The sequence below is a fragment of the Neodiprion lecontei genome, chromosome 5 (assembly GCF_021901455.1).
Source record: "Neodiprion lecontei isolate iyNeoLeco1 chromosome 5, iyNeoLeco1.1, whole genome shotgun sequence".
In the NCBI taxonomy this organism is placed as follows: Eukaryota; Metazoa; Arthropoda; class Insecta; order Hymenoptera; family Diprionidae; genus Neodiprion; species Neodiprion lecontei.
The window spans coordinates 19,390,571-19,413,570 of NC_060264.1; the positions used below are offsets into that span (position 1 = coordinate 19,390,571).

At 39.2% G+C, this 23,000-nt stretch overlaps 1 protein-coding gene and 1 long non-coding RNA gene across 9 annotated transcripts; one reads left to right on the top strand and one right to left on the bottom strand.

Annotated features, from left to right (window-relative positions):
• Positions 1 to 1,029: 1,029 nt before the first annotated feature.
• Positions 1,030 to 3,584, bottom strand: LOC124294492. Its single transcript, XR_006904367.1, has 3 exons — positions 3,362 to 3,584; positions 3,071 to 3,288; positions 1,030 to 1,380 (listed from the first exon to the last, which is right to left on the bottom strand). It is a non-coding gene; the product is annotated as an uncharacterized LOC124294492 (long non-coding RNA).
• LOC107225949 (ATP-binding cassette sub-family C member 4) lies at positions 2,280 to 23,000 on the top strand. Of its 8 annotated transcripts, none has more exons than XM_046739757.1 (18): positions 2,280 to 2,391; positions 5,056 to 5,199; positions 6,291 to 6,401; positions 6,776 to 7,151; positions 7,830 to 7,961; positions 8,292 to 8,483; positions 9,218 to 9,526; positions 13,325 to 13,765; positions 15,013 to 15,318; positions 15,592 to 15,726; positions 15,831 to 16,347; positions 16,487 to 16,717; positions 19,655 to 19,891; positions 19,977 to 20,239; positions 20,854 to 21,299; positions 21,727 to 21,856; positions 21,955 to 22,111; positions 22,212 to 23,000. In XM_046739757.1, the coding sequence occupies exons 2-18, from the start codon at positions 5,117 to 5,119 to the stop codon at positions 22,238 to 22,240; spliced, it is 4,095 nt and encodes a 1,364-aa protein (XP_046595713.1). In that variant the 5' UTR covers positions 2,280 to 2,391; positions 5,056 to 5,116; the 3' UTR covers positions 22,241 to 23,000. The 8 variants fall into 8 exon arrangements, with proteins under 8 accessions (XP_046595713.1, XP_046595711.1, XP_046595708.1 ...); XM_046739755.1 differs by having other exon boundaries at positions 2,304 to 2,391; positions 4,901 to 5,199; XM_046739752.1 differs by lacking the exon at positions 2,280 to 2,391 and adding an exon at positions 3,817 to 4,047 and having other exon boundaries at positions 4,901 to 5,199.

The following is a 23,000-nucleotide window of genomic DNA, read 5'->3' on the forward strand; positions in this document are numbered from 1 at the left end:
GCAATTAGCGGTCATCATTAAGGTGGAATTGAAGTGCACGTGGTCATAGTTTGACATGATTTAATAATGTATCATCAGTGTCGATGATTAATATCGCAATCCTCATTTGAGCCTACGTACCTAATACTTGAAAAATTATATCCTGCCAAGTACCGAAACAAATGTCCTTCTAGAAAAGATGTCAGCATTTATTTCATGCGTACAGTGTCGGTATTCGAACCTCGAGATTCTAAATGAATAAAAGTAGTGTAGGCACGTATGCATACTTCTCTTTCTTTAATTGTTGAACCGGGCAAGAAACGTATATATTGACGGCGATATGCAGAAATTTAATGTGTCCGCTAAGTGGATTCGAGACTCTTGGGATGATGTTTTGATATCACTAAACGAAAAGTTAGGTCCGACTTCACGATGTGTACGGGCTGGAAAGACGTGCTTGGCGTTGTTCCTGACTTTACGGCAAAAATCGACGATAAGTTTTTCATTATAAGGTTACTGTGGTACTTGTCGTTTTTTTTTTACATTTCAGACGATTCTTTAACCATATTTAACCATACACCAATAGGCAGGGGTGATTCGTTATTTTTATACCACAGCTGGAGTCTTAGCTACGCTCCTGAACTAGCCCGTTGTGTTTTCGGATTAATTAAGAAATCGGGCAGAGCTCATTTTCACTTTATGGCAGTCGTAATTGGTTGGTGGTCACATAAGTTTGTCGCTGTGCGGCAACCCAATATTTGGTCGTGAAAAGAAATTCGTCCTGGATAAATTTCGTAAGATAGTAAATTTCCTTCTCTCGATCAATATACTTTGTTTTATCCGTAATCACGTAACTGGCAGTTATCAGCAATTAACATATTTTCAAAATATAGTGTTTTTTTCTAATTTCTAATCCGCCTTGGGCAAACATTTTGGTGAGTGGAAAAATCGGACGGTTATGTGATCATTGTGTGATTTACTAGATTAGAAGAAGAAATATGTTAGAAGGAAATTTGATGTTTTCCACTTTTTATTCACTGAGATAAAAGAGTTTTAACTCTAAACTGTGTAAGAGATTTACTAGGATGAAAAAATTGAAACATTGAAAATTAGGATTTTCGAGAATTGTCTAAGAAACGTTGAAGAAATTACATTTTAATACATTAAAGGTTAGACATGACGCGCAAATGTAATTATTATGGAACATCTGTTGTACCACATTTATACAAAATTATCTTCATTCAACTCAAACCTAACTTTTTGTGAAATATTTTGACTGGCTCAAAAACATTAGAACGTCTTACAAACAAGAATGTTGAATGTATTGTTATAGTATTCATTTCCTGAATCCTTCCCTACGCAGGACCAAACGGTGGGGGTTGTAGTGGCGAAGCGCCGTGTCTGAAATCAAGAAATCAGAATGTATATTAACGTAGATGAAAATAGTTATGGTTTGTTGTTCGGGCTTTTGAAAATGCCAAAAAAATGCGAAAGATATGATGATTTGTTAAAAATCGTCGCTTTTCACAGCAAAAATCTCTCCGTATTTAGGTGTGATCAAAAAATGGCGAGTTTAATCAAAAAATCCGATCGACATATCGTGCGTAATCATAAGAGGAACGAACGTGTGTGCAAATTTTGAAGTTACTCCATCCATCCGTGTTGAATCAGGAGGTCCACTACATGGGAAAGTACAGTATATAGATAAACGTGTGTATAATTTACGCGTTTAAAGTTTTAACCTCGGTTTTGACGCTGATCCGATGTCAGATGAAATGAAAATTTCTTTTACTCTCAACCAGCGATTCCTTAGGCGTATAGAAGGCCTTTTGCTGCATCCGCAGCTTCCCAACAGGTTGATCTTTCTAGCCTTCAACTCGATTCAATTGAAGCGCACACCAGTGCGTTGTTTCACTGGAGTACTGATAAATTTTTCAATTTTTGGAAATTCGAAATGAGCTTTTGGTCAAAATATTCTTGAGAGATATAGCCATGATAATATGAAGAAGAAAATCGTATTGTGAAAGGTTTCGACCGAATGTAACCCCGTATCACCCCGGCGTTACAGTTATGACCGTTGCCTCCAAGGCTCTTAGCCTATTAAACACTCGGTACATTCCACATTCATATTCTCACTTTCATAGTCATACACGCTTGCACTTACATTCATTCTTCACGCCACGCTCCATAACTAATGAACATTACAGAAACTTTGTTCCTCGGTGGGGAGCTTTGCGATGTATTATTTTGCCCAGGGCCAATTGCGACATGTCGAATGTCATACAGCAGAACTCGTTCACCTGGCATCAGTTGATGCTCGTCTGTTCCCGGATGTGTGATTTGTGGTTCAGCGGGGAAAACGACAAAAGTTATTTCGTTGAAAAAAGAACATCAGCACGGTTAATTTTTCGTGTATGTATATGTGATATAACTGGGATTTATAGTAATTCTCACAAAGTGAATACATGGATATTAGTAGTATAATCATCTGAAACTGAAAATGAGCTCATAAATCTCAAAGTTCAATTATTTTGAATTTTCTAATAAGAAAGCATTCTCGCAACCTGTTGATCTGAGCTTGTACTATTCGGAGTTGCACCAATTCATGTCCATCGTAACTATAGACATCCGATGTCGAAATTTAGCGCCTACTTTCAGCCCTACGTAGGCTCCTACGTAGGGTAGTCGTGACTTAAGGTTTGACTTTAATTATGACTTTCAAGATCATTTCATGGTCAAGTGGATTTCATCAAAAGGAACATCCTGTTTTTGACCCCAGAAACAAAAAGCGTGGAAAATTCTATGCTCGGAAATTACATTGGGCACGAAAAATTCTAACATCTTAAGGTCGTATCAAAGTTGAACGCTAGGCTTAGACTAAGGAAATGGATTTTTCGAAAATGCGTTCACCAGAGCACGATGATACTCATAAAAGTTGTAGAGATCAGTGAGAAGCAGTAAGCGGTGAAGATGGCCTTGACGAAGGTCAAAAGTCACGGTCATATCAAGTTGAAAATCTTATACGGAAAACACCTTAAACCACTTAAACGGAACCATTCTGGTCATTCATTCTTCGACTATTTCAACTTACGAAAAGTATATTTGTGCAGGATTGGAAAGTGAGGGTTTTCACAAGATCCTTGACCCCCTAATGTTTCCTTCCAAGTTCTGGCAGCACAGTGTTCAGTCAAACACCTCGTTGCTCTTCACTAATTGGAAGATAGTTTCGTTTTATGGATTGAGGAAGATTATTTTTTTGGTCGACAAAGACCCCAGAAGAGCCCGACTCCTCTCGTTGGCTTCTCGATGCTCCACAAAGACAATATGGATAAATTATTACTTCTTTAATAATTTAAATCCTCAAATACAGTACAGTATGTACCTCAGAATGAGAATCTGGAAACTCCATCAGATTTTTAACGTTGATCTTTCGCAAGGACATTGTTGTTGCATTATCGGAAATCTTCCACAACTTCGGCTACAACGCTACAATGAATACGATTTCCCTCAAAATTACAACGTGACAATTACATCAGTTTACTTGGTGTTCTAGTCACAAACAGTGGTATCTATATGTAGTTACGGTCTCGTTACCAACCAATACGTCGAGTCATTTTAACTAATTCTCCGACTGGTACACTCGTTCTTCTTCCTTATTCTGCCACATGTCTCGCAATTACCAACGCCTGAGACGCTATAGGAATGACATATCTTTTGTTGAAAATTCATCTGTTTCATTGACTAAAGTGTACTTTGTAGTGCAAAGTGTAATTTCACTGCGTATCGTTCCTCCTTGATAATAATTAAATAGCACATATGGATGAACAAAAAGATGTCAGTCAACATAATCATCACTTACAAACGACCACGACTGGAATTTTTCTGTTTGGCAGCCTCATCTAAACTCGGAGCACCGAAACTTCAGTAGCGATGAAACACTTTTTACAGTATATATAATAGTAATTCAGTGACGTTAATTTTTTGAAACCATCGTTAAGCATTATTCCAAGATTCTCTGCAATACATGCATAATTTCCCAGTGTGTGTGAAAAAATAAACTATTTCTCGGTGAGTAGACTTTTCGAATCCTTATCTGCCTTTCTGCATATTAGAAACTGTCGAGTGTGCTCAACATTTCAGGAAGAACAGTTCGAAGGATTCGAACGAAATTTTAGATAATAAAAAATCGAGTAGTCGATTGCAATATTTAGCCACATTCGGTTAAACAATTATGGCGGTCACTACGTGTTTGAAAAAAATTTATAATACGCATGTTGTGACTAAATAAAATATTTGAAAATGTTGACTCTAGAACTCACGACGCTATTTTTCTACCCTCAAACGCATGACTGGGCTCCGAACGCACCCCAGGTTTTCTTGATCATAAAGTCGGTCCTATGCTGATTAACAGACTTTTTCATACGTGGTTTTCTTCTTTTTTTCTGCAAGTATCTACAAAACAGTTTACTATTATTATTCCCACTATACGGCAACCATGATGACTTTCAAAGTATTCGCCAAAGTTGTCCTTGACTTATGGGATATTCTTGTAAAACTCGAAATACTTGATCTCACAGTCTGCGGACAATTGTTCGTTCCAATTATAAAAGACGTCACGTCGCCGTTACATGCAAGTCGGTTGAATTTCATGTAACATGGGACGAAATATGTGAAATCAATAGTGCTGAGAAGAGTAAGTTACGGTGTGTATATCATAAGTGATGAATTTTCGAGATTACGTATATTTTTTTGTTGATCGGTTCGCGAAATTGGATGAGTGATTTGAATTTTGAATGGTTAATTATTTGCTTAGAAATTTTTACGGATACTATTAACATATTTTGAACAATTTCAGATCACATATTCTACCACTTTTCTCAACATTTCAGTACCAATTATATTTGAAAAATTTGCATTACAGTTCAGTTTTAGAGAGTAACGAATCGCTACAAATTCTGGACGGGCAAAACAAGAAGTACTCGAAATTAGTAATTTACGAATCAGAAATGCCAGTGAGGATGGAAAAAAAATCGTTGCCAAAATAATATTGATTTTGAAATTTTTTCACTTATCAAGCTGGAAGGAATAGTTGGTACAATCGGAAGCTAGTGTTATACGTAAGGAGAAAAAAAATATTATGGACGTCAGGGAGCGAAAAGAACGCAGGCGACGGAAAAATATTGAAGAATCGTCCAGTTTTTTGAGTGCACTGTTTTTTGGGTAAAGTACTACACGTATAATTTACGATGATTATTCCATTTTCATCACTAATGACGTTCCATCAGTCATGAATAATCCCCAAAAAAATGACAAGAAACGACACGAGCTGCTCTAGCTTCGAAAAATTATTTCGATTTAGAATCGAAAAATATTTTCGCAATATAACTGGAGTAAGAATTTCGTTTGTCCGCCGAAATTGATTATAAAAACAATGGAAAAATAAAAAATGGCGGAATTATGGAATAGATAATCATAAACAAAATAAATAGAATATCTCGTTATACCAAAAACCCCGTTATTGAAATTTTCGTTTTTTATATGAAATTTTGCGACTGAAGCCGAAACTTTTAATACTTTGTTAAAGATAGTTTGAGCCTTTGTTTAGAAGTTACAGAGTTTTAAGAACGGGTAAACATTTTCCATTTTTTATCAATGAATTCTTCAGACTGGTGAAGTTTAGTAACTGTATTAAAAAATCTACGGTTTCTACGTTTTCAATCATTTTAATCCAAAGCAAAAAGGTTACAATATATTAATGACGCGCTTATCAAAATGCGTTGAAACCAACAACTGTCTGAATGTGATAGTTGTTTGATTATTGGGTCACGAAAATCTTCAATTCCACAAAACTGAGAAAACCATGATAACGCCAGAAGAGCTGCAGCAATGGACTTCTCAATCTAAAAATTTACCCTGCATCAAAGCACTGTATTTCGACACGAGTGCGTATAACAGAGAACATTATGACATCACGCAAATTTGACTAGCTATGTCTTTATTGATAAACACTTAATTGAAAAGAGTAAAAATACGTGTCAATTGTTTTTCGTCATTCTATCTGACGGACCTAACGGAATTTGTCGAAATTTTTCGTTCAACGACCTAATTATAGATAAGATATAATGAACATGAAGAAAATTTTCGACCTTAATGTAGGATTTTGTTTTCTTGTGTCGCAATTTGAGTCGAAGCATTTATTGTATGATTTACAACAAACACGAAAATCACGAGTTTCACCGGCTGAAATGTAAATGGACTGAAAGTATTGCGAGTTGTGCTTATTTTTGCTTGTTCAACATATTTGCATACAGATGGACACGACAGATTTTCTGGAAGGGAGCAAAGCATGATTTACAGACCACAGATTTGTACGATCCCTTGAAATCCGATGAATCTGAACAACTTGGCAATCATCTCGAAAGGTAATTCCGTGTTCGAAATAATACACTGAAAAATTTAACGCAAGAACAGCTGGTTTTATATCATCGGACTTATATCTTTCAGCAATTGTGTAATAATAAATTATGGAGTACGTTTAAAATTGAAAAAATCTCGTCGACAATATTCGCCTGAAATTTCTTCAACTACCTCAAATAGCTTCCAAATTTAAAATGTTTCGAACAGTTATTGATACGAGTATTGCTATCAGCGAAATCGCAAATAATTTGGAACATTTGTGGTTCCTTGATATTTTACCAAAAGTCATTGAGGACGATCATAATTGGGCTAAAATTCATGAAGCTGAAAGATGTCTACTTTCCTGAAAAAAAATATGTCTGTCTATTTATGAAATCAGAGAGTGGATCAAGGAATTGGCTAAATCTGAGGCGAAGAGGACCCTGAATAAAAATGGCGAAAAAAAGCGAGCGAGGCAGCCGAGCCTTGGACGGGCGCTAACGCGAGTGTTCTGGCTGCCTTACATGATTCTAGGGCTGTTTATTTTCTTCCGCTTCGCGTTTCTACACGTCGCGGGACCGATTCTCCAGGGGTGGATCATCGAGTACTTCGATGAGGTCGCATGCGGCATCTCACGAACCAAAGGTCTCATTTACGCCGGACTTTTAGTTCTCGTGATATTCCTCGACATCCTCATCATGCACCACACTGATCTCCGCACACAGCAAATCGGGATGCGCGTCAGGGTTGCCTGCTGTTCTCTGATTTACAGAAAGGTAATCAGTTGCGTGAATCGATTGGAAAATATAAAAAAATTCTGACACATGATTAAAAAGATTCTTGAGACGTATAATGTCTTCGCATATTTGTAACGAAAATTCTGTTGAAAATACGCAAATTTGACAGAAATAATTTTCTTCTTTTCATTCCATTAAGCGTGGGCGAGATATTACCGAATCGCGATTTTTTTCCAAAACATCACTCAGCGATGCAAAATTAATAGTATTGTTAGATAATCGGTACAAAATTATTTTATCTCTCATTTGGAATTATGTAAAGCATGATGAAAATTGTAAACTAATTACAAAAGAATCCAGAAAAATTCGCCAATTTTCGAATCTGACGCATTTTCAAAATTTGCAAAAAAATATACAGCTGCTGTAATCAACTCTGATTACGACCCATTGAATGAACCAAATCGTATCTTATTGGTTTGCAGAAAAAATTCTTTTGAAATACAATATTTGTATTCGGAACAAACGAAACATCAGTCTGCCAATAAATACACAATTCAGTGAAATTTTGGTTTTTTGACCTTTTGCACACGTTTATGAAAAGTTGAATATTTCAGATTGTTTTACCAAATTTACTGAGTACAGGATGAACAATTCTACATGCAAGTGAGAAGTAAGGCGTTATAAGTACCAGATACATTTAAATCCTTGCGTTTTCAGGTTTTACGTCTTGATCAAAATGCGGTCCACAACACAGCAGCTGGCAAAGTTGCAAATTTAATAAGCAACGACGTGGCTCGATTTGACAGCATTTTTATATTCCTTCATCATTTTTGGATCATGCCAATACAGGTAATATTACAAAGTAATAAACTATTTCATTCGGGTAGGTTGTGATTTTTGACATAATCTCTACAATTCCCAAAGTCGAAATTTTCTTGATTCCACGAATTGAATAATCCTGTTGTGTTTAGTAATTATCAAATACTGCCAGTGAAAGATCTCTCGATAAAACCACAGCAACGGTAATAAATGAGAATGGTTCAAGATTTTTGAGTAGATTATAGTAATGCAATCTTCCATGACATACGGATTTAGAAAGAAAAATCATTTCCAAAGCGAATAAGTAAATTTACAGAAAAAATTTACAGAGAGTGTTTACAATGTTTTTGTGAACTTTAGCTGGCGATATCTGGATACGTGATGTGGTTATCAATTGGCGTCGCCACGTTTATAGCAATCGGAGCCACGATGGCCCAGACGTTGCTTCTGCAAGGGTATTTCAGCCATGTCGGTGGAAAGTTGAGGGCTAAAATCGCCAGGAAAACAGACGAGAGGGTGCAACTGATGACCGAATTGATTTCTGGAATACAGGTGATCTTACAGGCAGATCCGTATTATTGGCAATTTTTGATTCTCTGACCAAAAGATTCAACTTCCATATCATACTTGAAGTGGGATACAATGCACAGCAAGTTTCATTTGTCGAAATTTTCAATTTGCTTTTTTAAATAAGTAACTGTCTTGTGTAAGAAATGAAGAAAAAACAAACGGGGCTCGTGTACTTTACTCGAAATTCAAAATTAATATGACGATTTCCTGCGGTCCGGCAAGCTGTAATATTTTTGTTCCTTCTTTATGGTCACATTTTGGTTTCAAAATTTGACGGTTTATCGATAGGTATCGGAAACCTGTGGAATATGTTTGAATCCGGTGATAATATTGGAATTTATACATATTTTTTTAAATGCTTCTTGAGATCTCTAAAGTCACTGAAATTTATTGAAATCGGTTGGGATCCTAGACTCATCAATCGAAAGCAGGCCAAATCTCCCGAATTAATTTGATATTTCTGTAAGTATAAACCCCGTAAAATTCTAAAACTCACCGGAATATTTGAAAATCGTTTGATATCGGTCATCGTAATTATACACATGAAATGGCTCGTAATATTACTGAAACCTGCGTGTAATTTAAGTTGTATTTCAGCGTTCGGTGCATGTATTTCATTTCAAGCAAAATACAAGTCTAGTGCAATAATAAGTAAAATTATTTTTCATCCTAAAGGTATAACCAACTAAGTTGGAATTTTTTTAATTACGTTGCAGGTGGTAAAAATGTATTCCTGGGAAAAACCATTCAACAAAATAGTATCCAAAGTCAGAGATTTGGAGCTGAAAGTTATAAGCTACGCTTCGTATTTGAAAGGATTCAATTTTAGCATAATATTGCTGTCGGGAAAAATCACCCTCTACTTCGCGTTGACAAGTTTTGTCCTCATCGGAAATACGATCACAGCGGAAACGGCTTTCGTTAGCGTTGGTCTGATAAACGCGCTGAGAATATCATGCGCAGTTTACTTTCCCTTGGCGCTCATCCTTGCCGGTGAAGCCGCTGTGTCCTTGGATAGATTAACAGTCAGTAATTCTATAATCGTATTACATCGACCAGGGAGATCTGTTTAGGCTTTCGTATATCTATTCGCATTTTGCGAGACAAGCGAATCCATTAAACCTTGATTCCGAGGACAAAGATATCGGCTTTATAAGCTCACCCGGCAAATTTGATGAAATCTGGTTTTACCACGATATACAGATGGGGGTATTCCACGAAGTAGTGATCAAGATCGGACATTGACATCTCCCATTTAATCCGATTTTTTTTTTTTTTTTGTACAAGTTTTTGTGACGTACGCAAGGATGATGTTACTTCTATCTTGTAGCGATGAAATTCGGTTAACTCGCTGCCTCACTCGGGGTTCGCGTTCAGACTGAACGTTTAGCTCAGCGCCGCCCGAGCAGCCTCGCTCGACGCGCGTACTCGCCGCCGCGCATGCGCAGCACGGATAGTCGCGATCTGCTACCCCCAGGCACGAGTACGGTACAGTAGCGCTTCGCTTGCAAAGGCGCCCAACCGCATGACCCCACGCCTGGCTCGTCCTTTTGTTGTACACTTGGGGACCGCGAGGATAATGACTTGTTGGATTGACACGTATTCTAAGGTTAGATTCGACGTTCATGGCTTATGTTATGTTTATTGAGATTGAATTTGATTCACACTCGGCCGACTGTGGCGCTGTGGGTTTATCTATGTTGCCAACATAACTAGCCGTCTCAGATTCATTATCGCCAAGTGTACGTGTACGGCTCTCTGGCCGGCTTTTCCGCACGAAGATGCCGAGGCCACTTTACCACCTCGCAGACTTATCCTTCGTAGTCTCCTGCGGACTATTGATCCACTTGGTATTTCCAAGCCGCTCGTCCGTACCAACGAGCTCACGCAGTGCCGGCGTTAGGGGGGGGGGGGGGGGGCGCGATGGGGCGACGGCCCAGGGCGCCAGATTTTGGGGGGCGATTGGTGGAGGTGGGATACTTCCCCCACCCCCCACCCCCCACGAAACTGGAACGCGTGGTGGATGGTGGGGATGGCTAAATGTTCGAGAGTGGGGCGCGAGGCACGTTCACATTGGTTCAGAAAAAAATTAACTCTCGATTTTGATTTCCTTGTGGGCGCCAAAATATTCTTGCCTAGGGTGTCAGTCCCTCTAACGCCTGCACTGAGCTCACGGGTTGGTGGGTGTGGAAGAAAACGTCGTATTCTGTTGGCGACGTATGCCAATGCATAGATAGAAATCAGCTGAAACTAATCCTTTTCGACCTATAATTTCGTAATTGGCCGTTGACACAGACCACTATTCCCACATGTGATTATTAAGTTATAATCCGATGTTTAACGCGATCTCAATCAAAGACTGTGTAAAAAATTAAGAAGTATACACAATGACACTACAGTTTAGATGAGCATTACTTCAAACCATATGTAATAACAGAGAGATATGGAAAGGCGAGGGGGTAAACGACCGCTATAGATCAGCTAGGGATTTGTAAAGGGACAGAATGTATTGAATCGAAATACGCTAATCTCACGCACACTACAACGAGTGGTCAACATGACAATACGGTCCAAAGTTCACAAAATCCCCGCGAGAGCAAGCGAGAAGAGAATATGGAGAAGAATCCAAAACCAGATCAGTATTAGTCGAAACTCGGAAGGAATAACACGTGAGTCTCGTTGAAAGTAGCTCGTTATGTGTGCGAGAGTGATACAGTGAACTGTGTGAACATGGGGCTATCAACTCAACGAATCGAGGCTCATAATGATCGATTTGATTATCAAATGGCATTGGGATCGTGTTTCGATTATACTTGTGATCGAGTAATTAGATGCGAGAGCAGAACTGGGTAGAGCCGGTTGGGGACTCTCGCACTGGCCTTCCCGGGGCCTCATGGGTGAGGTTTTGACCCGGGGTGGTTGACACGTTGGGAAACCAACATGGTTGTTACAGTCCGCGGATCACGAACACTTAAAAATAAGTAACAAGTTCACACAAAACTGGTGTAGCCGCGTGGGCTGGCCTTGTCGGGGTAGCTAAGCTACCCTGGGGTGGTTTCCGTGTCGGGTAGCCGGCAACGGCTTGCAGCCCCCGGTTAAAACAGTACAGGTACTGACCGATGATTTCGGGTGAGATGGTACCTGTACACGTCGTCCTGAGGCCTACTCCGGTTCTGCTCGCGACGAGACCCGTGGTGAACGGATAACTGTTAGAAAGTCTCCCAAGTTGACACAAGCGTTGAATAATTACTGATTGAATGAATATAAAGCCTGTCCAATAAACCGTGAGGTACAGTTTCATATCTGGTGGCCATGTTATTGATCCTTACATCGACCCCGAACCCACTATTATTGTTTTGAGTCTATCGAGAAGGGTGAATGTTGAAACCTATAGCTAGTACTCGAGGAAATTTGGGTACTTGTAGTACCCGGCTGTGAGGACTGTAACTAACAGTATTCTGTCATCAATTTTTCTCAATTTTCTCACGCGTGCGACTTACTTGCCAAAGCTCGAGTAAAGTAACCGGGGTTCATTGGGTGGACAAATTCCTTACCATAAGCCAACGACTCTTACGAACTCAATTCTTTTTTCTATGATACAATGAAAGGGAGGGTTATACTGAGTTAGATAGCTTAATGTTCAATAACAGGAAGTGGGTTGCAAAGAAAATAAACAATCAATTTTATTTTGGAGTACAAATCAAATTGCCAGATTGTCTGTTGCCGACATTACTGATCATAAAACAATGCTTTCATTTTTTCAAATTTTTTCAATCTCGTGTGTGAGGATGAGTATTGTCATTTTGAGACCCCCCATTTTTTGAAGGCCGAAAAAATTCAGATAATTCTAGAAAAATATGATAACATTTTTGAGCCATATTCAAGAATAGATATGTCATTACAGCAAAAGTTGGATTTCGAAAATAACGTATATTTCAAAAATTACTCCTGGAATGCATTTGTCATATGTAAATTAACAAGAAAGTTCCATGTAACATGGGTTGGAAAAAATATGTTCATGGAGCTTGACTCGAAAAAAGTGTAACTACCGAGGTCCTCGTTAGATAGTTAGCCGCCGCGTTAGAAAGCTGTCTTTAGCAATGACGTTCGGTGCGCTAACTAACGAAGACCTCGGTAGTCATTTTTTTTTCTCGTTAAACTCTGTGAATATATATTTTTTCGAACCATGTTATTAGGAACTTCCTTGATTATTTCCATATGAAAAATGCGATCAGAAAGTAAGTTTTTAAATTTTCGTTATTTCTGCAATCAAACTGCCGCGATAATCTCCGTCTTTGAATAGGGCTCAAAAATGCAGTGATATTTTTCTAGAATTTTTTTTATTTTTTTCAGATCACAGAAATTGGGCGGTCTCGCAATAGCAAATGTCTGAGACGGGAAAAATATTTGCCAATCGGGGCTTTGTTTTTTGACCAGTACTTGCGGGCAAAATAATCGAAAACAACGATTTCCGAACCTGATCGATACTTTGTGGAATAATACACCAGATATAATAATCGAAATCCATTGTGGAAATGTCATCTCTAAATTTAACCAATAGCCATCAAACTACGTTTAGCTAATTATTTCAATACAGCTGAACTGAGATTACAACAAGTTTCCTTAAATTTTGTTTTAAAACATCCATTCGTTATACATTGAATCGTGGAGGTAGAACCAAACTTCAGAAATCTCGTAGTCGTTCACGTAACAGTCTAATTGTGAGAATAAACGTGCTTTAGTTTTTGAAGTTCAAAGACCAATTTTATCTTGGTTATACTTAACCCCTTGACAACTGCAAATCGATGATCTTGATTGAACAGGAGTTCTTACTTCTGGACGAAGTTAAATGCGTGGAAAAAGCTCAACTTGCCTGCACCGAAAACGGGCCCGGTGATGTGGATAGATTGGAAATACTTGAAAACGGAGTTGGAATACGGATGGACACGGTCGCGGCGAATTGGATTTTCGGCAACCTTCCTCCAACGCTGTCCGAGGTTTCTCTGGAAGTGAAAAACCGATGTTCGTGCGCGCTTTTCGGACCGGTTGGATCGGGCAAGTCGTCACTGCTGCATCTGATTCTGGGAGAGCTGGCGGTTGGCGCTGGGAAGCTGTCGTTTTTCACGGGGAAAGAAAGTGAAGCCGAAATAACCAGTCGGGATATTCGCGTCTCTTACGCCAGTCAAGACCCCTGGCTTTTCTCCGCTTCAATACGCGACAACATTCTGTTCGGTCTGCCGTACGAAAAGAAGCGGTACCAAGAGGTGCGTTTTCTGTTATTATTATGCAATTCGAAGGAATTTCAGAAATACGGAATTCTGCAGAATGTAACTGAATAACAAGCTGCTTATCTGGCTGACACTAATTGGACAGCTAGCGAACTTGACGCTTGAATGCACGTTTTGAGATCAGAATACATTATGTGACACTTTTTTTTCTGTAAGCTTAACATTCAATGACTTGGAGTCTACTGAAGCGATCGAATCCAAAATCTCATCCGCTCTCAGCTTAGAAGGCCCGCGTTTATTGAGACCAAAATCATGAAAATCCGTTGATCCGTTCTCGAGACATCATGATAGAAATATTTTTTTTATTTTGTTTAGCAAAAACATTGAAAACCACCGGGCTTATCAGCCTTAGAATCTGATCGTTTCACAGTTCAGAAGTGACGAGTTGATTGAAACCAGAATTATCAAAATTCATTGATACGTTCGCAAAGTGTTGGAAAATTGTATTTTCAATTTGGTTTTCGAAAAATTCAGGAAACAGGAAAATACAGAAAATCAAAATAGTTTTTAGCGAAAAAAGCCGCGTTGATCGAAACCGAGATCATTAAAATTCGTTGATTCGTACTCGAGATATCACAATTTGGATTTATTTTTTCTAGAATTTTAACGAAGTTTTCCATTTAATTTTTGGCGTGAAAGACGAACAACGAAGTAAAGGCGCTTCTTGGTAATTTTCAGGATTTATCAGTGAAAGAACTTGCAATTGTTTACTTCTTTGCCCGAAGATTTTACCATCTCGATTTTGCGCAAATTAAAAGCACTTCTTGCTTCTCACCCTGTAACGGCAAGCATCATTTCGACTGATTTTCTTTTGGAAAATATTGATTTGATTTAAATTTTTAACTGAAAAACTAGCTTTCACCGACTTTCAAGACTGAGAACGTCCATCAATTACCAGTGTTTGTAGATGAATCTAGATTTCATTCGCCTTTTGAGATAGAAAAGGTACTTTCGTTTACTTCTAGTAGTGGTTTTTCAAACCAAAAAGTCACTTAACCACACCGCTGTAAATGTAAATTTCAAAATCTTAGATTTTTTTCTTCATTTACTTCCAACTGTCCATGAAATCAGAATCATATACCATCCTATCGAAAACCTAAAAATTTCCTCATCTTTGAAAATTCTACTCGAAGACCTTTGTGCAACTGAATTAAGCTGAAACTTGAAATTTTCAATCCGTTTCAATGATTCTGTTAATCAGGATAAACAACTTCCATATACAGGTGACCGAAGCCTGCGCCCTGCTCAAAGATTTTGACCAACTGTCACAAGGTGATCTGAGTCTTGTCGGCGAGAGGGGAGCTTCTTTGTCAGGAGGTCAGAGGGCTCGAGTGAACTTGGCAAGAGCCGTTTACAGAGACGCCGATCTTTACTTACTCGACGATCCTCTCAGCGCTGTGGATTCTCGAGTTGGTCGTCACCTTTTCGAGAAGTGCATCAATGGTTTCCTAAAGTCGAAAACACGGATCATAGTTACTCATCAGCTTCAATATCTCGAACAAGTCGACACTGTTATTTTCGTTAATCGCGTAAGCTCGAGAAATGCTTTGTAATCTGCAATATGATCAAGGAATTCATCATCGAGTCACTTGAAATCAAGTCGTCGAATTGTCACAGACACTAGACGTTTTCTGGATTCCCAACTACAAAATCATATGTTCTTTTCCAAGTTCGTCGTGAAGTGACCACGAATTCTTAGAGTCTCCGGGTCGAACTTACATTTCGTAACAGAATACATAACCCTATCCGTATTAATTATTACCTACATGTGGCATCTGAATTACACTTGCTGCCTATTTCAGGGTACCGTTGAATGCCAAGGAACGTTCCAGGAGTTGAGTGCCTCAAACTTCCGGAATTCGATTTTCGAGAATTGTGAAAAATCCGACGATGCCGAGTCCACGGAAAAAGTGGACGCAGACGCGACAGAATTTGAGGTACTTTTGTACGCATGACGAATTTCAACTTCGCAAATATTGGTATTGACATGAAAATTTTCGAGAACATCTGGAATTAATTGAAAAATCAATTGTGTTTTCAGACAAACGACGTAGTTCCAGGTAACGATGAACAGCAACTAAAACACACCGAGAGTATGCAGGAATTGGAAAACATAGACGATGAGGAAATGGCAACGGGATCAATATCAAGCGAAGTATACCGGGGCTATTTTTTTGCTGGTGGAAATCTGTGCACACTGGGGATCGTCGTTCTGGCCTTCGTAGCCGGACAAGTGGCGGCCAGTGGATGTGACTACTGGATGACGTATTGGACTAACCAGGAAACTCTGAAATCCACGTTGCAATCTAACAAATCCGTCGTTGGTGACATGGATTACAATAATTCCGTATCGCAGTGGGTCGATGAACGCGGATTGCTGCGACAAAATGTGGGAATTTGGGTCTATACCGCTTGCATCGCCGGATGCACTATCATCGTCGTACTGAGCAACATACTGTTCGTCAGGATCAGCATGAACGCAAGTCGCAATATACACAATGCCATGTTCTCGAACATTTTGGAAGCAACAATGAGGTTCTTCAACACTAATCCATCTGGTAGGTTTTCAATATCAGATAGCATCTTTGTGGAAATAAATTCCTTCTGCTAGTTTCAGGTAGGGCAACTACTCTGACTCTTAATGATAGTTTTCGGAATGGGGTCTTGCGTTAATACATTCAAGAAATTTTTATTCAGGTAGAATCCTGAACCGATTTTCAAAGGACGTAGGTGCAATGGATGAGATGCTACCAAGCGCGTTAATGGAGATGTTTCAAAATTTTAACGTCGCGATTGGATCGCTGGTAATGGTATTCATTGTCAACAACTGGATGATCATTCCGACAGTCGTTGCAGGGGGTGTATTCTATTTCATCACAATTCTCTACATCAAAACTGCGCAGAGTCTTAAGAGACTAGAGGGCATCAGTAAGTGATAATTGAGGAACCAGTATATCGCGAAAACTGCAGACTCGGGTGTTACCTCCGTTACTATTCCCTGAATAAACTTGCTTGCAGACGCGGAAGTTACTCCTTCGCTGCATTGCAGACCCAGGATTTTAATCCATTGCTGCTCTCTGGCTAAATGATTTGAGTCTCATCAATTTTTTTGTGTATATTTCTCTTTATGCGTAACCGTTGATTCGAATGGTTTGAATAAGTCTTCGAGATGCGTTGCGAACCTCGTAACCTTTTCCTTTTCACTTCTCACACATTTACCTCTTCCATTCTTCACGGGTGGGACCATACGTTGCGGGTTTTTCAATTTCTCGGTGGTTCTCCATAGCGAGTAGTCGTTAGCTTTGGTGGCAGTCAGATTCCCAAGGAATTCCTGGATCGCATCATTTCTCTGATTGTTAATCAGTTGTTTCAGATCCTTTGCTGCGTTGGTAATATATTTTTGTGCGATGCTAGTCTTGTTTGCTGCTAATGCTTGCGTACTTTTCGTTTATCTGCTATTTTTCGTTTGATTATGATTAGGCATTTTTCTTGGATGTGCAGCGTGTTTAGATCTGGGGTTGTATACCAGGCCGCTGTTTGGAGGGCATTCGTGAACTGTTCTACTGCATTTTCCACAGCCTTTTCTGTTTTGAGGGGAATTCTCATGTGGATTGTTTCGTTCAATTTTTTTCTGAACGCATCCCAGTCAGTTTACTTGCTGCAGAATGTCGGTTGTTTTTGTTTGTGACCAATTTTTGTGCATACTGTTAGGAGGACTGGTGAGTGATACGGCAACAGGTCCGCTGTTGTGCTGATTACACACTGTTTGGTGTTAATGCCTTTGATGATGGAAGAGTCGATGAAGTCAGGGATCTTCTTGGGGTCGGTCGGCCAGTACGTAGGTTGCCTGGCTTACAAGCATTGCAGGTGATTAGTTGCCATTGCTGCCATAAGTTTTTCCCTTCTATTATTGCGATCCTTGAGCTCCACTGAAGGTGCTTGTCATTGTAGTCACCACTTACGATGAATCTGTTTCCTAGCGTGGTGAATAAATGCTCGAAGTGTTGTTTTTTGTTATTGAAATTGGGTGAACAATATACTGCAGAGATTGTTATGCCCCCTAAATAGCCTTTGATAGTTACGGTTGTGGCTTGTAGGTGATTTTGTTGGTATTTATCTCGTTCGAAATCTTTAATGCTTTACCTGATAATAATAGCTGTTTCTCTGTGTGCTGTTCCGTCCGGGTGTTTAGTACTATAGATGCAGTAGCAAGGCATTTTCATGTATTTTTTTTTCGTGAAGCGCGTCTCCGAAATGAGTATTACCTCAATTTTATGGATCCGTAGAGATAGTTACAATTCTTGTGCATGTTGGAACAGACCGTTGGCATTCCAAGTGGAGAGTTTGAGGACAACAGCGATTACACTATCTTGGCGATGACTGTTGTTAGCAGGTTCAGCAAGGTGCTCACCTGTTCCATAAGTGACTTTGTCATGTTTTTCAACTCGATCATGTCGTTTGTCTGCTGTGGAGCAGATGAGTGATTCGGTTGGTCTAGATTGCTTCGAGATTTTTCACGCAGTTCTCCTTGCTTCACCTATTCAGCATATAAGATTCAGGGTTGAACTATCTCTGACGACGGTGCGGTATTGTTTGTGGCCGTGCTCATTTTTCTTGGTGGTACATAAATTTTTTGCTTCAACTGCTTGTGCACTATGCACCCTCTGCAGTTAGCACAGTAGTTACCGTTGCAGATCACGCATTTCACTTTGCTGTCGTTTCTTTTTCTAGTGCATTCTGTGGTCTGGTGGTTTGCCACACACTCGAGGCATTTTGGTCTCTTGTTGCAGTAATTTTTAGTGTATCCATTCTTTCGGCAATTTGTGCATTGTGGGATTCCCCTCTTGACTCGGTGTGCTTCGGTCACTACGATGATGTGCGTGAGTAGTTTCATGTGATAAATTTCTTTGTTGTTTTCTTGGGGTTCTAAATCTATCTAAAACAAAATTAATGGTTTTTCTGACACTGGATGTTTGATGTTCCATATGTTGGTTGTGATGTGTTAGAAAATCACGTGACACGGATGAGGACCCTTCTTATCTGGACTATTTGAATTTTGCCGATGAGCGAACGTGCTATGAAAATTTTGACTGTGACTATACATATGAATAATGAGCAATTACATATCCATCAAAATGACATTATATACGTATAAGGACGAACACACACTGGCACACTTCTCCAGCATAACATAAATGACATACTGGAACGTCTCATACCACAACCACTAAAATTAATATCGCAAATCAACTACTGGTCGTTTTGATTTGCAAAAATTATCAATGTATCTTACAAATTTTTTCAAAACATAATACAGGTTATTTTGAAGAAAACAACACTAAGCGTGGAAAAATATTGGAACTGAAGAAATTGGAGAAACAAGTTATTTTTTCTTTATATTTCTTCAAACATTTCTTTGTCTGTTACTATTGGTTTGAAATGAGTATGAGCAAGGGTCTCACGTTTGGACCCCACAAGGCCAGGTAAAGGTTAATGAGGTTTATTTAGAGAAAACTACGCTTGCGTCTCGTGACTTTTTCTCTACCCACTCCTCTCCCGCCCACGACGTAACGCGTGATGATTGGACAGACCTCCTAACAGCACTACGTGTTTTATGAACAGCCTTATAAAACGAGGTTCCTTACGTTCAAGAAGTAAACTACCGTCATGGATTTTTTTGAATCTTTAAAACTTGTGATACTCCAGAATAAAAATATTCACACTTCATAGTAATCGGTTTTCGCAATATGTTGGTTCCTTCAGTGTACTTCTTTCGACCAAACACTAATGAATCAGATTTGAAAGCCTTCATACTTTGAAATTTTATGAGTATACTGTGAAATGTTGTGCGGTTGACCATTTTAGCGAAGAGCCCCGTTTTCTCGCACGTTGGTTCAACCCTTGATGGACTGGTAACAATACGAAGCAGTGGATCCTCGGTCGAAGAATTGTTGCGAAAAGAGTTCGACCGTCATCAAGACACGCACACTACCGCTTGGTACATGACTATTGCCACAGCGACTGCCTTTGGTTTTGTGCTTGATTTCATGTCATGGCTTTTTATCGCTTGTGTTTGCTTCTCGTTGATTTTAATAGATGATGGTCAGTGTAATGTTAAATTGCAATTATTCTACACTGCAGATAAGTACACCGATATAATTTGGAACCTCATTGCCACCATTTACAGAAAACACCTCTGGAGGGTTTGCTGGACTTGCTATCTCACAATCAATGATCTTGATTGGTATTGTTCAAGAGGGATTAAGGTACATAACTATCGTAATTTCTCAGATGACTTCGGTTGAACGACTGCTACAGTACACCAATCTACCGAAGGAGGGACCATTCGCTTTCGACAACTCTCCTCCATCGGATTGGCCTTCGATGGGCTCTCTTGACTTCAAGGATGTCTCTATGACATATTCAATCGACAAGCCTCCGGCATTAAAGGTGTGTGCAACGTATTTATTTGCTAGTGCTCTCAATTTATAGTCTCCATTGATATACTGAGGGATCAAAGCCTTCGAGAAATTATCAGTATGTCCATTTGGAAATAATGAATCTGAGACGGCTAATTTTTTACATTAGACAGTTCTGTTAGCAACACGGAGACATTTACAGCGCCATAGTCGGCCGAGCGCACATCCTCAAGTGTATTTTATATTTTGATATCCGTTATGAAATTTCAAGAAATTCAAAACGTGTCATCACCTTGATCCTATGATTTTGCGGAATTTTATGAGATTTATAGGACCTCATGGGGCCTTATGGGAATTTACGAGACTTTATATGGCTTCGTGAAATTGGTTTACAAAATTCAAAAGACTTCATGGTAGCCTATAACTAGGATTTCATGAAATTTTGAACTCAGGTGTACACCGAAGTTCAAGTGTAATCAATGCCTCGATTTGAACGACCTGTTCTTCTCTACGTTTCTCATGTTTGTCTCGTGATACTTTTTTTCTCTCAGGCTAGACTTTAAAACAATACAACCGCAGATGTACCATGAGTTTTTACAGAGTTGACAGTTTTCATGGCCGCACTTCTCTTTCGATCAACCGCAGGGTCTGAACTTGAACATTCGACCCGGCTGGAAAGTGGGCGTTGTGGGAAGAACCGGAGCTGGAAAATCCTCGTTGATTTCCGCGCTGTTTCGTTTGGTCGGAGACGGACTAGATGGGGAAATTTTTCTGGACGGAATAAGCACCAAGACCATTGGGTTGAACGACTTGCGGTCACGGATCTCGATCATTCCCCAGGAGCCAATTCTGTTTTCCGCGAGTCTGCGGTACAATTTGGACCCGTTCGAACAGTATTCGGACGCAGAGCTGTGGAACAGTATTCGGGAAGTGGAACTTGGCGGCGTCATATCTTCCCTCGACTTTTCCGTCGCCGGAGGCGGAGCCAATTTCAGCGTTGGACAACGCCAGCTGATCTGCTTGGCCAGAGCCATCCTCAGGAATAATCGGCTGCTCGTGCTCGACGAAGCTACTGCCAATGTTGATCCCAAGTCAGTAAATTCATCATAACATCGATTGTGAAATTGTATTGTCCGCTTATGAATTAATTGAAAAAAACGCCGTCCATTCATCGTATTCGCGTCGATGAAAATTACTTCCATTTCTTTTTTCTCGGCTTCTGGGTGAGCTGACTTTGGTTTATACCTCTAATGACACTGCAGAGATGTTGCGGAAACTTATTAAAAAATTGTATGAAAATCGGTTATGGAGTTGTTGAGATTATCGTGTATACAAGTGTGCGTCTAAATTTAATGCAGCGATATTTTTTCGAATGCAGCAGGAGAGATCAGTAACTTGATACTTTTGTTTCAAGAAGAACCAGACAAATCAGGTGTTTTATGAAACTGCATAGAGAAATTTGCTTTCAATTAGTGTTTTTTGATTTGATTGATGAATCGATTTGTTTTAATTCCACAGCACCGATGCCTTGATACAAAGAACCATCAGACGAAGGTTCGTTGATTGCACCGTGTTGACAGTGGCTCATCGGTTGAACACGATAATGGACAGTGATCGAGTTCTGGTCATGGATGGCGGCCGCATCGTGGTGAGTGTATAATTTTCAGTTAGTTGTTGCAAGAATCGATTGTACAAGTAGAGCATCGATGATAAAACGGTACTCATTCTTTACGATGTTATAAACAGGAGTTCGACCATCCGCATTTGCTGTTGAAGAATCGCGATGGTTACTTTTCGCAAATGGTTCAACAAACTGGAAAAACGATGGCGGAAGAACTGGCGAAGATTTCTGAAAGTGCATTTCCTGCAACTTCGGAAATCGCGAGCGATGTAACGAATGACGGTAAAAAAATATAATAATTATAAATAATTTTGCGTTTTTGATCTATTCTATGATCAAGGTGCTTGTTTCAAGTGCCGTAATATCATATTTCACTCCCTAGTAGCCTTACCTTCAGATGAAAAAATTTGAGACGACTCGGCGGGAAGTCTTTCTACAGAGTCAATACAGAATCTTCCCTAACAGTGACTTTGTGCCACCTGATAACAAGGATACCAAACTATATATGGATGTATCGATACGACCGTTCGCGCTGATTGGTTGGTCCGTCTGTGACGTAGCGCTAGACCCTAAATCGGTGGTACAAACAAAATAACGGGTATAATGCCATTCATTTTTGCGTTTTTATACCGTTTTAATCGTATTAAATATTGTTGGAGGCTATTATTTTCGGAAGCAATATCTTTGAATGCTTTTAGATTAAATTAAACACGATAAGAAGCCATATATGTATATATTACCGAGATTTTTGAAATTTGAGCATTTGAAAATTACGTTTATTGATGTATTTATTAGTGGATGCTTTTGTACTAGAGGTTTACAATCAGTTTATCACATTTATAAAACAGTATTATATCTAATTTTTAATCTTAGATTACCACATCTCCTAGCATCTTCGCGGGTCGCATAAGCCCTTACAGAGCTTGTTCGCGATCTCGATCCTTATAGCTAGCTTAAAACTACGTAAACCCTAACATACAATCCTTATTTATTATATTGTGGTCTTTTCTTTATTGCAATAAAAACGGAGAATATCTTTATTAATTTATAAAATTTTAGTCTGCAAAAAGTTTATCATGTAATATTTATTTCAGCATCTATCATGATATTATGCATTAGTGTATATAGTCATGTATAAGACAATTTGTATAAAAGTTAGGAAGAAAGGATT

What these genes read in the sequence shown, in the direction of transcription:
- LOC107225949 (XM_046739757.1), top strand. Translation starts at nt 5,117, where the DNA reads ATGGACGTCAGGGAGCGAAAAGAACGCAGGCGACGGAAAAATATTGAA. An exon ending in TTTGGATCATGCCAATACAG is followed by an intron (nt 7,962 to 8,291) that starts GTAATATTACAA and finishes TGTGAACTTTAG; the next exon opens with CTGGCGATATCTGGATACGT. An exon ending in GAGCGATGTAACGAATGACG is followed by an intron (nt 22,112 to 22,211) that starts GTAAAAAAATAT and finishes TTCACTCCCTAG; the next exon opens with TAGCCTTACCTTCAGATGAA.